This window comes from Mesocricetus auratus, unplaced genomic scaffold, assembly GCF_017639785.1.
Source record: "Mesocricetus auratus isolate SY011 unplaced genomic scaffold, BCM_Maur_2.0 Super-Scaffold_100003, whole genome shotgun sequence".
Classification (NCBI taxonomy): domain Eukaryota; kingdom Metazoa; phylum Chordata; class Mammalia; order Rodentia; family Cricetidae; genus Mesocricetus; species Mesocricetus auratus.
The window spans coordinates 47,131,192-47,143,938 of NW_024429188.1; the positions used below are offsets into that span (position 1 = coordinate 47,131,192).

The 12,747-nt window shown below is 41.8% G+C and overlaps 2 protein-coding genes across 4 annotated transcripts in view; one reads left to right on the forward strand and one right to left on the reverse strand.

The window, feature by feature from the left end:
* Positions 1-204: 204 nt before the first annotated feature.
* Pdzd11 (PDZ domain containing 11) lies at positions 205-3,287 on the reverse strand. 2 transcript variants are annotated; one of them, XM_013121308.3, is made up of 7 exons: positions 3,166-3,287; positions 2,579-2,678; positions 2,076-2,159; positions 1,836-1,892; positions 1,137-1,235; positions 851-911; positions 205-706 (listed from the first exon to the last, which is right to left on the reverse strand). In XM_013121308.3, the coding sequence occupies exons 2-7, from the start codon at positions 2,663-2,665 to the stop codon at positions 672-674; spliced, it is 423 nt and encodes a 140-aa protein (XP_012976762.1). In that variant the 5' UTR covers positions 2,666-2,678; positions 3,166-3,287; the 3' UTR covers positions 205-671. The 2 variants fall into 2 exon arrangements, with proteins under 2 accessions (XP_012976762.1, XP_005081227.1); XM_005081170.4 differs by having other exon boundaries at positions 3,094-3,215.
* A 14-nt stretch (positions 3,288-3,301) lies between these two features.
* Kif4a (kinesin family member 4A) overlaps positions 3,302-12,747 on the forward strand; it is a 99,253-nt gene continuing 89,807 nt past the window's right edge. The window contains exons 1-3 of one of the 2 annotated variants that reach the window (XM_040744242.1): positions 3,302-3,437; positions 3,554-3,864; positions 3,978-4,092. In XM_040744242.1, coding sequence (XP_040600176.1) covers positions 3,745-3,864; positions 3,978-4,092 — 235 coding nt within the window. In that variant the 5' untranslated portion in view covers positions 3,302-3,437; positions 3,554-3,744. The remainder of the gene's footprint in view (positions 3,438-3,553; positions 3,865-3,977; positions 4,093-12,747) is intronic. The other variant, XM_040744243.1, reaches the window with a different exon arrangement.

Genomic DNA, 12,747 nt, shown 5'->3' on the forward strand with positions numbered 1-12,747 from the left:
AACTACAAGTGGGAAATCAGGAACCAGTTTCTTACTGCTGCCTGTGAGAAGAAATGTATCTATGCTACTTCCTTGGTTTAAGTTCTAGATATAGATAGTTGTAAAGTAGGTATGCTATTGCTGTTTCTTCCAGTGTTTGGATGTTATGGGCTTTTAAAAAAACTCAATGGCATTTTATATACAAACAGTATGACTCAAGCCACATTTATTTGGTACTGCATTTTTACTTTGGGGAGATGAGGAGGAAGGGACAAAAACAGTGTCTCTTTGGATTCTCCCAAGTGTGTTGGACTGGATGGCATGGCTGGACAAATCACATGGAAGGTACCCCAGACTCTTTTTTTCTACTGATTTCTAAAACTAAAATAAGCTGTATAAGTATCTGTGGTACCTGATAAATGCTAGTTGCTTTCTAGCCGGCTTTCCACACAGGCTACAGACATCTAGACATTATCATCTTTCTTCTTTTCCAGAATGGAACTCACCTAGGAAACTAGGGAACTCCAAGCACAGTACAGTTTATACAGAATGCAGCCAGCAAGCTATCTCCCCATCCTCCCCATCCACTAAGCCAGGAAGGCGCTGAGAGTAGAATTTCCTGGCTGGCTTCTCAGAGGGCTAGCCAGCTTGCTCTGGCAGGTTCCATATGGAGTGCTGTGGGCTGCAAGTCTCTAGTGCACAGTCCTCTCTTTTTGACGATGATAATCTGGGGTAAGAAAGAACACAGCACATTACTTTCAGGCTGAGCTCCCAACTGCCCATTCCCAACATCTAAGGTTTGTTGTTATCCATATTAAAAAGAGTTTTAGTTACCTAGAGCCCTGCTATGTAAGAAAAAAAAGTGCCTTACTGTAAGGAAAGAAGCGCACTCGCATGCTGATTTCTCGGGCTGTCTTCAAGATTTCAACAGCCTGGAAAGAACACAGCAGCTTATACAAATGAAGAGACATTACCCAGGACAGAATCATAACAAAGGAATGTAATGTGCCACTTCAAACATCTAGGTCACTGATAGCTGTTCTCTTCTGGTACATTTCCCTTGGAGAGATGCTTTCTCACAGATTAGGCTAATCCTGTTCAACCTGTCCTACCTGAGATGGCTTCTTACACAACTATAGCCCACGTGCTCTGCTTACTTTGCTGTGCTCAATATCCTGGAAATCCACATCATTCACAGCTAGAACTTGGTCCCCTTCTTGAAGTCCTGCTCGATGTGCATCAGAGTCTGGAATCACCTGTTAGTAAAGGGATAATACATGTAATCGAGATGGAGTAATTTCAGGAGACTGCAGGGGAAATTCAGTGCTGTTCAAATGTGTCATTTTCTGTGACACCACAGGGAGATAAGTGGTATGCCAAAGGAAATTTGGTTCTCAGTTTGCTTTTGGCTTTATAGATTTTTTGAGACAGGGTTTCTCTGTGTAGTACTGGATCTTCATCTGTACACCAGGCAGACTTGAACTCAGACATCCACCTCCTCTGACTCCCGAGAGCTGGGATTGAAAGTGTTCACCTGACTTTAGATTCTTCGTTGTTTTTGTTTAGGTTTTTTTGAGATAGTTCATGTAGCCCTGGCTGTCCTTAAACTCAGAGATCTGCCTGCCTCTACCTCCAGGGTACTGAGATTAAAAGGTGTGTGCCACTACCACCAGGTCTGCTTAATAGATTCTTACTACCTACTCCTGATCTTCCTGCTTCTGCTCTGGAGTTCTGACCCAAATGCATTCTATGACTCCACTGGATCATCCATTTTCCAGTTATTGGGGGCACAAATAGCCTTGTTAAAAGGGAATAGTTAGTAATATAGCTTGCCACACACACATTCATATACAGACCTTGGAGATGAAGATGCCTAGCTGGGAGGCCTTTCCTCCTCGGATGTTAAATCCCAGCTGTAAGACAAGAGCATAGAATGGTGACTCAGTATAGATCACAAACATAAGAACTTTTAGGAACATCAGTATACTCACAAAAAAAATGAGACACTACAGTAGCGTCAGCTTTTCTGGTTACCTACTTCCCAATCCACATCCATGACCCAATCATGGCCAACTTCTGGCATGGACAAAATTTACCTGAGCACCGGGAGGCTTCTTCAGTGTGACAATTCGGGGCAGAAACTGGGTCAACTCATTGTTGTAGTCTGGGTGGTATACTCTCTGCAAGACACAGCAATTTCAGAAATCTTCTTCCTAGTCTTAAGATGTCACATCTACCTTCTTTTAGAATATTAACAAGTCCGATGTAAGTCTGACAGTGCTAAAGTGACAGACTCAGTTTACACAGAACAGATAACAGTCTAAATGAGATGTTTTGTCTCAGGATATGCTAGCAGCCCCATATATCCCTATCCTTTTTTATTGATAGGATGGAAACTAAGGTTCTGAATTTTCAGAATTCACTGGTGTGAAAGAGTCTGGCAAGATGATTCTACAAGAAGTTTACAATGGGTCCCTGTTGCTCGGAATTCACCTAAGACTCACTCTGCATTGAGTTTCACAACCCTGTTACTCTATCTTTCATAGATCTCATACTTGGAGGTGGGTATTCCTTATTCAGGAATGCAGACTGTTCCCACCTCATGAGGAGGAATCCACGCTGGAGGGTTCTCATATGCAGGCAGGAAAACCACTGGGTAGTCATCATAAGAGATCCGGTTATCCATTTCAGGCAAAGCCCTGAAAAGGATAAACCAAAGCAAACAAAGATGATTTTTAAAAGGATCAAGCTAAGTTTCTGAAAACATCCCATCCTAAAGCCATCCAGCCCACATGGAGATGTTAAGATTGGAGGGGGAAAAGGGGGCAAAAAAAACCCTATCATTTTTCTACATATCTAGATACCTAGCACCTTGTTATGCACTCTAATGGTATGTTCCCATTTCTCACAATTTTATAAATGTAAGTGTCACCGCCTTCAACCTAGACAAGAAGAAATTAGAATAGCATTTACAAAGATCTACTTTAAAACAGCAAGGCAGTACCAACTCTTAACTATCCCATAGGGCTTGGGGACTGACGGGCACCTCCCACATTCTCTAGAGGTACTTAGTAAAGGTGCCATCCACAGATGGACTCCATCAGCACCGACTACCTTCCAGATCCAGGTCCCGTATCCCGCCCGAATCCCACGCTCACGACCACTTTTAACCCAGCACCACCTCACCGGCAAATAGGCCTCCCTCCGCGGCGCCTCGGCTCGCGGCTAATTTGGCCTAGGAACCGGAAGCGGATGCTTGCTACCAGCGAGTCGCTTTGGGCGAGCCAGGTCTCAAGCTCTCCCTGGCGTCACGTTGTGCGTGCTCACACGCTTTCTCCTGTCACAGGCTGTCTGCACTCCGATTGGCTGGCGCCTCTGGGATCAATTTGAAACTTGGCGGTTAAAGCTCCAGTTGGAACGGGGCGCCAGGGGAGATCCTGGAAAGGACGTTTAGTTTGGTGAGTTGTGGGGCCACGGTAGCTCAGATTCCGCCTTTTCTAGCACGTTAGGGCTTTGGCGTGATCGCTGTCTCCGTTCGAGGTTTTTTTTTTTTTTTCTTTTCTTTTTATTTCAGATAGCCCAGCGTTGGGACTGACAGACCATTAGGCGGTGGCCAAATCTGAGCGTGAGCAGAGACTGGGAGGGAGGGCTGCACCACCGAGTTCCAAGGTCTTCTACCGCCTGGGGGCCTTTCCACTCCTGCCAGCCTGCGGAGCCCCCTCAGAGCCGGCTTCACTCCGTGCGGACGCCTGCTGAGCTGGTACCATGAAAGAAGAGGTGAAGGGAATTCCTGTAAGAGTGGCACTGCGTTGTCGCCCCCTGGTCTCTAAAGAGATTAGTGAGGGCTGCCAGACGTGCCTTTCCTTTGTGCCCGGAGAGCCTCAGGTGGGTAAGAGTTTAGAGCCACCCTCTGCAGCTGGGGCTGAAAGGCAGCGGGGGGGCGTGGTCTGGGTTTTTAGCTCCCCAACCCCCAATGGCTTGTCTCTTGCCTTTTGCAGGTGGTAGTTGGTACGGATAAATCATTTACCTACGATTTTGTGTTTGACCCCTCTACTGAGCAGGAAGAGGTCTTTAATACAGCAGTAGCTCCACTCATAAAAGGCATATTTAAAGGTGAGGCTGTTTCATTTACCTACCTATTTTTTGAGCATATATTCTGTGTGGGTCATATGAGCACTACAAATAGAAACGGCTGGAACAGACTCCTTCCTTTAAAAAGAGCCCGCAGCCTAGTAAAATTTGTTAAGTCTTTCTACCCTTGAAGCTAGCTTTAGACTGTTCTGTTTATCCTGGCCTAGACACATTTTTTGTTGTCTTGGGATCACTAGAGGATCAGCTCACCCTTTAGAGTATGGTGGCAAACGTCTTTAATCCCAGCGCTTGGGAGGCAAAGGCAGGCAGGTCTCTGAGTTCCAGGCCAGCCTGGGCTACACAAAGAAATCCTGTCTCAAAAACGCATAAAAAACAAAACAAAATATAGAATATATGGTTTTATCTTGGTGCTGATTGTGTGTCAACCTGCTGGAGTCCCAAGCCTCAGTATTCAGATAAGTAATAGAGCCTCTGGGCTCTGAAAGAGTTCAAAGTCCACAGGGTCAGAGAACAGGTAGATGAGTATATAAGTGAGTTAGAATGCACAGAAAAAATTACAGTTTTACATCTATTTCACACTTTCTTGTGAGTTTTCTTTTCTTTTCCCCCCAGAGTTTCTTATAACCCAGGCTGGCTGTAAATTCACAATATAGCCAAAAATTGATGTGACCGTGCATACATTTAATTCTAGCATGTAGGGGGCAGGCAGAGGAAAAGTGAATCTCTGTAAAATAAAGGCCAGCCTGGTCTGATCTACACATATAGGGTTCCAGGCCAGCCAAGGATACATAGTGAGACCCTGTTTAATCTGTTGAATGTGTGAATATACACAATGAATCCTACTGTAGTGGTTTCCTACTTTCGTGCAAAGTGGTATGAAAAATAGGTTAGCACTAACTCCTTTTAGATGGATTTAGGTGAATTTCCAAGCAGAGGGAACTTTTGAGGTAGGTATTGAATGAGTAGAAATTTTTAGACAGTTTTTTTGGGGGGGTTTCGAGACAAGGTTTCTCTGTATTGTTTTGGAGGCTGTCCTGGAACTTACTCTGTAGACCAGACTGGTCTTGAACTCACAGAGATCTGCCTGCCTCTGCCTCCTGAGTGCTGGGACTAAAGGTGTGAGCCACCACCACACATTGACAGTTTTTTTTGAAACCTTGAATGTTATGGCCAGTTAGTAATACTTATTTATTTTTGTTTGTTCATTTGTTTTTTTGGACAGGGTTTCTCTGTACATTTTTTTGGAGGCTGTCCTGGAACTCACTCTGTAGACCAGGCTGGTCTTGAACTCACAGAGATCCGCCTGCCTCTGCCTCCCGAGTGCTGGGATTAAAGGCGTGTGCCACCAACACCGGCTAGAAGCTAAGGTTTTAATAGCATGATTCCAAAGAGGGTAGAACTTGTCTAGTTGTTATTTTAGTACAGTGGCTATTCAAATTTCTTTTTTTTAATTATTTGAGAATTTCATACATGCATACAATGTGTCTTATCAAATCTTCTCCCATGTCTTCCTCTTTAATTCCTCCCCTCTCTCCAGCACATATACTCTCTTTTGTTCTTAAACACAGAGTCTGTTTAGTACTGCCAGTATGTAGGAGTATCTTATGGAGTATGGGTAGCCTCTGCAGGCCACACCCCTGAAGAAAACTGATTGTCCCTCCTCCAGTAGCCATCAATTGCTAGTAGTTCCTCAGCTAGATGGGGGACTTCATGAGTAGCACCGTGTATCCATCCTGGGATTTTGGCTGGCTTGATCTTGTGCAGGTGTCAGTAGCTAGTAATTTTAAAATGAGAACCATATCATATTAGTGCTTTTAAATTGTAAAATACATTGCATATAATCTGGCTTAACTTTTCATCCAAAGAAAAATGCTTTTTAGCAATTAGATGAACTTCCACTGTCTTGTTTGTGGCAGGGTCTCATTTAGCCCAGGCTGACCTCAAAGTAGATCTGTAGGAGAAGCTGACTCTTAACTCTTTTTTTTTTTTTTTTGGTTTTTCGAGACAGGGTTTCTCTGTATTGTCTTGGAGGCTGTCCTGGAACTCGCTTTGTAGACCAGGCTGGCCTCGAACTCACAGAGATCTGCCTACCTCTGCCTCCCAAGTGCTGGGATTAAAGGCGTGCGCCACCACCGCCCGGCTTCTTAACTCTTGATCCTTCTGTCTTTACCCCTAAAGGATTGAAGTTATGCACATGCACTGGTACAGCCACCTCTACGGTCTGCTTAAAGTTTTCTTTGACAGAGAAGTCATAGAATTATAGAGTGGCCCACTTAATAATTGCTTGCTTTGGGACAATGCAGTTTTTTACAGTTATTTTGTGTGAGTATGTGTCACAGTGTGGGAGAGGGGGAGTCCGAGGACAATTTGCAGGAGATGGTCCTCTTCTACCAGATATTGAAACCCACCTGCTTCACTGTCTCATCAGCCTTTACACAACTTTATTTATGCAGCAAAGATCTCAATACTGAAAAGAAATTTACCTCCCAGTAATTTCTACCCAGTGATCTTAGTTATCATTCTAGATACTCTCAAGCCTTCTAAGCAACAGCTATTCAAATACAATTTCATCCTTTAAAAATACTTTGGGGACTGGAATCAATGGCTCAGTGGTTAAGAGTACTTGCTGTTCTTACAGATGACCCAGGTTTGGTACCCAACACTCACATCAAGCAGCTCACAACTGCCCATAGTTTCAGTTGTAGGATATCTGATACCCTCTGGCTTCCACAGGCACCTGCATGCACAGGTGCACATAAACTCACAGAGGTACACACACACACTCATTAAATTCATCCCAAATGGTTCAGGAAAAAAAAGAGTTCTTTCTGCTATTCTTGCAATATTGCTGAACTACAGTGTTTTCACTAAAAATAAAAAAAAAAATTAAGCCGGGCAGAAAATAAAAAATTAAGCCCGGCGGTGATGGCGCACACCTTTAATCCCAGCACTCGGGAGGCAGAGCCAGCGGATCTCTGTGAGTTCGAGACCAGCCTGGTCTGCAGAGTGAGTTCCAGGTCAGCCAGGGCTATACAGGGAAACCCTGTCTCAAACCAAAAAGAAAAAAAAGAAAACAAACAACAAAACTTAAATGATGTCATGTCGCAGGGTACATTGAATATCTAAGTATATGCACATGTGTGTACAGGTGTCTTTGCTCATGCATGTTTTGTAGAGGTCAGAGGTCAACAGGTATTTTTTCTCTGTTGCTCTCCATCTTGTTTTTGAGACACAGTCTCTTACTGAACCATTTCAGCTAGACTGACTGGCCAGCAAGTACCCAGGAACTACCTGTGTCTGCCCTCTCAGTGCTGGCTTTACACAGATACATGCTACCATGCCCAGTTTTTATGTAGAGATCTGAACTCAGGTTCCCAGGCTTGCAAAGCAAGCAATCTGCCCACTGGGCCATTTCCTCAGACCCAACCTTTACTTATTTATTTTTAATTTTTTACATTTATTTATCTATTTATTTAGTGTGAATTGTATGTGCTGGTGTGTCACAATGAACATGTGAGGGTCAGAACAACTTGCAGGCATTAGTTCCTTACTGTTCGGGTTCTGGGGAATAAATGGAGGTTGTCAGACTCGATAGTGAGTACTGTTACTCACCAGGACACCTTGTCAGCCTGTTTTTAATTTCAGACAAGGTCTCATGTAGTGCAGGCTTTCCTGGAACTCACTAAATAACCAGGAATGACCTTGGACTTTTGGGCCTCCCTGTGACCTCCCAAGTTTCAGGATTCCAGATGTGCACCTCCGTCCTCGGTTATTCTCTGCTGGGAAGCGAACCCAGGGCTTTTGCATGCTAGAAAAGTACTCTACCAAGTAAGCTATATTCCCAAACAAAATACACGTTTTAAAACTTGAAAATGCTGTACTTACAGAAATATTGCAGGAACAGCATAAAGACACCATTTTTTCCAGAATCATTTGTGATAAATTGTTGACCCAATGCCCACTGAATGCTTTACCATGTATTTCCTATAAGAGTCATCATAACACAGCAGAGTGGTCATATAGAAGTTGCATTGTCACATTACTACCATCTAATCTCCAGACCTATTCCAATTTTGCCAAGTGTTTCAGTAATGCCACCCTCCCTTTTTGGTTTTTCGAGACAGGGTTTCTTTGTATTGTTTTGGAGGCTGTCCTGGAACTAGCTCTTGTAGATCAGGCTTGTCTCAAACTCACAGAGATCTGCCTGCCTCTGCCTCCTGAGTGCTGGGATTAAAAATGTGTGTCACCATGGCTTGGCCAGTAATGCCCTTTAATAACAAAAGAATTTAGTTCAAAAATCATGTTATTTAGTCCCCAAGTGAACCTTTGTTTACTGTGTTCTTTTAAGCTTACATTGTCTTGATACTTGAAAATTACAGAGCACTTATCTGTATGTTTCTGTTTGCTTTTATCTGACATTATAAAATTTGAACCCTTATGTTTTTTAGCAAGAAACACCACAGATGTGTTTCTATATTCTCATTGATTCCTGTCAGGCAGTACATGGTTTTGATTTGTCTTATTACTGTTGATGTTCATTTTGATAATCTGACTAAGGTATAAAACACTGTAAAGTTAATTTTTCTTGCCTTTTTACATATTTGAAAAACCATGATATGGTTCTAGTTACTCTTCTCTTTTTACATGATTTTGTTTAATTTTATCTAACTAGCTATTCTCTCCATTCTTTTCCTTATCTCATTTATCTATCTATTTATTTATGTTTTGATTTTTTCAAGACAGGGTTTCTCTGTGTAGGTTTGGAGCCTGTCCTATAGACGAGGCTGGCCTCGGATTAAAGGCGTGTGCCACCACTGCCCAGCTAAATAACACCATTGTTTTTGGTTTTTTTTCTTGAGACAGGGTTTCTCTGTGTAACAGTCCTGGCTATCCTGGAACTCTGTAGAACAGGCTGTCCTTGAACTTACTGAGATCTGACTGCCTCTGCCCCCCAACTCCCCCCTCAAGCTGGAATCAAAGTCATGTGTCACCACTGCCCAGCACTATTTATTTTTAATAATTAAATTGTTCCCCATTCCTTTTACCCCTTCAATTCCTAATGTGTGTCACCCCTCTCCCCTTAAATACATGACCTCTTTTTAATTGTTATGTTACACACACACACACACACACACACACACACACATTCAGTTGCATAATATATAGATGTAACCTGCTGAGCTTATTTAGTGTTGCTTTTATATATATATATATATATATATATATATATATATATATATATATATGATTTCAGTACTGAACTTGATATGGATAACCAATTAAGGGGGAACATCCTTGGGGAAGACTAATTCTCCCTCTCTCAGTAGTCGTTAGTTGCCTGTAGTTCTTTGTGTAAGAGTGGGGCCCTGTGAGGTTTCTCCCTTCCATGTTAGCATGTCTGTTGGTATTGTCTTTCTTTGGGTCTTGTTTAGGCACCTATACTGCTGAGGTATTGTGGGTGAAGCCTTCCTGTCTTTTCTAGGTGACACAATCTCACAGCAGATTTCCTGATCCTCTGTCTCATACAATCGTTCTGCCCCCTTGTCTGCCATGTTCCTTGAGCCTTAGGTTACAGGAGTTGTGTTGTCATGTATCCAGTGAGGCTGAGGACCCCATGATGAGGTGTTCTCTGCATTTTGGCCAGTTACGTTTTTCTGTAATGGTCTCCATCTTTTGCAAAGAGAAGCTTCTTTGAAGAGTGAAAGCTACTCTTATCTGTGGTATAAGGATAAATACTTAGGATGCAATTGGGAATTATACTGGTTTAGTAAAGTAGTTGTAGTAGGTTCTACACGTTCCATGACCTCACTAGCCCTGGGTATTTGGCTACATTTTGAGTATCTGGCATGATTTCCTTCCTGTTGAGGGGGCCTTAGCCCAATCAGAAAGCAGTTGGTTATCACCAAGATATGAGTGTCTTTAGGGATATCATGCTATGCTGGTTGTTGTGGTTCATAGACTTCACAGCTAGTTAGGACTATTGGCTACTTCCCTCACTTGGTAGTTTGCATAACACCTTCATATATTGTGAAAGCTAGTCCCCAGGGAGGAGGCTTTCAGGTCAGATCCATTGTAGATCCTCCCAAGTTCAGTGTCCAAAGTACATGGTGTTCAGCAATAGGGACAACAATAGTAGCCAGTATTGTACTGGGAGTCTCATGTCTCCTCTGACCAACAACTTGAAAGGAGTTTTCTCATGTCTAGAGCTAGGGTTTTTGTTAGTCTATAGCTCTTGAGGGGGAACCCAAGTGGCATACGTTCATTTAAACTATATATGTATATACATACACTTATATGTATTATGTGTAGTTTTAATAAGAATACTATGATTCTTTATGACATTTTCAAATACCCCTTAGTGTTATCTGTCCCTCTCCCCTCCCTCTCCCTTATTGTCCTCCCTAGCTCCTCTGCAATTAAAGTCCCACCACCATTTCCTCTTTTCCCCTTCATATCACATGTATCCTGCTATTTGTTTAGAAAACAGTCTCACTGAGTATGTGCTGGCTTTGAATTCATTATGCAATGCAATAGAGACTAGATGTGAACTCCTAATTCTTTTGTCTCGTTCTCCTGAATGTCAGGCTTATGGGCCTGAGTCACCATGTCCAGCTACCACACCTGTTTCCGTTAGCCATTTCTGAAACAGTATTTTGTTTTAGATTCTTCACTATCTGGTCAGTTTCCTCAAATGCACTTCTATAGTTTAGTAAGAGTGCAATAGTCGTTCTTTTTTATTATCTATTTATTATTTTAAATGTGTGTGTGTGTGTTTTCTGTCTGCCTGCTTGTCTGCCTTTCTGTGCACATGAGTCCAGGTGTCCATAGAGGCCAGAAGTGTCCGGATTCCTCTGGACCCGGTTGTGAGCCACCTGAAGTGGGTACGTGGGAGTTGAACTCAAGTCCTCTGGAAACGCAGTGCATTCTCTTAACCACAGAGCCATTCCCTCAATCCCTTCTTTTGTAATCTTAACCTGAGAAATACGAGAATTAAACTATATTATTTGAAGACAGTTACAAATATAATGTGATTCAGATACAAGTGTTTGTCTAACACCATCCTTGATTGCAAAAACAAATCTAGTCTTTTTATATTCAGCTCAATAATGTCCCCTTGTACTCTGGACTCCTGGTACCAGAGTCCTGAGTGTTTTAGACACAGTACTAAAACTTGGTTTCCTAAGATGTTGCTGCTTATCCCTATGCGTGTGATAGTAGAAAGTTATAAAATCTTATTCTCTTGCCCCACAGTCATATCAGATTATAGCAGCAATATATTATAACATTTCAATTTACAAGTTAAGAGCTTTCATTTACAACAGAAAGGTCTCCCTTACTCTCTATTCCCCTCCCTTTCCCTCCCAGGGTGTGGCTTGCCTGGCACTTGCTGTGTAAACCAGGCTGGCTTAAAATCCACAGAAATCTGCCTGTTTTTGCCTCCCAAGTGCTGAGATTCAAAGTGTTAAACTACCACACCAGGAAGTTCTTTTAAGAACTTCAGAGTTATCACTTAAATTAGCATGATTCTTTTCAAACTTTAAAGATTTTTTTCATTTTTTATTTTTAGATTTTAAAACGTGCAGGGTTTTAGGGATTTTGTTTGTTTGCTTGCTTGCTTTATGTATGGACGTTTTGCCTGGATGTATGTTTGTGTACCACATACATGCAGTGTCTGTAGAGGCCAGAAGAGGGCATTGGATCCTATGAGACTGGAGTTTCTGATAGTTGTAAGCCACCGTGTGTGCTGAGAATCAAACCCTGGTCATCTAGAAGACCAGCTGGTGTTTATAACTAGATTTTTCTTTTTAGACTCCAAAATTATCTGGGTAAATAGATGACAGCTTTGGCAAAAATACAATGGTTGTTTTAACAGAGTTGCTTTATGATTGTGTCTAATCCTTTCATAAGGGATGACTTTCTGAGGTATTTATCACATGTTGAAGTAAATTTGAATTTACAGTTTTTTTAGCTCCAACTTTATAATCAATAAGTGAGTTATAATTTAAGGTGTGAATAGCCCATCTATTATCTAATTGTTCATTTTAAAAATATTGCTATAGTTATAGCTAGGATTATTTGTTTCCAGTTTCAGTCAAAACTCAAAACTTATAAAAGGAAATGTACAAGTAGTATTCTATATTTTTCTGGCAAGACAAAATTAAAAATAGATGTAGAAAATAATACTTTTACTTGAACTAAGCTCAAACAGGTATATATCTTACCTGACTTTCTGCAGCAATGCAGATTATATAGACAACAATGGAAAGCACAGACAGTATTTAATGGTGCATCCTGTTTAATACTTTATAAAATATAAATAGGAAAAACAAAGTTGTTCACCATCCTATTAGTCATGTGAATTCATAGCCTTTGATCTTTTACTGTATTTTTACTAACACTTAAATTATAGGGTTTCTCTGTGGCTTTGGAAGCTGTCCTGGAACTAGTTCTTGTAGACCAGGCTGGCCCTGAAATCACAGGGATCCGCTTGCCTCCCAAGTGCTGGGATTAAAGGTGTGTGCCAACACTGGCCAGCAGTGCTTTTCAAATTCTCTCTCCATCCAAACTCTTTTTTAATGATTTATTTCTTTTTATGTATGTGCATGTTTTGGCTTTTTGTATTTCTGTGCACCACATTTGTAGCTCTGCTCACAGAAGCCAGAAGAAGGCATCAAA

What these genes read in the sequence shown, in the direction of transcription:
- Pdzd11 (XM_013121308.3), bottom strand. Translation starts at nt 2,665, where the DNA reads ATGGATAACCGGATCTCTTATGATGACTACCCAGTGGTTTTCCTGCCT. An exon ending in CGTGGATTCCTCCTCATGAG is followed by an intron (nt 2,160 to 2,578) that starts GTGGGAACAGTC and finishes TGTGTCTTGCAG; the next exon opens with AGAGTATACCACCCAGACTA. An exon ending in AGGATATTGAGCACAGCAAA is followed by an intron (nt 912 to 1,136) that starts GTAAGCAGAGCA and finishes TGTTCTTTCCAG; the next exon opens with GCTGTTGAAATCTTGAAGAC.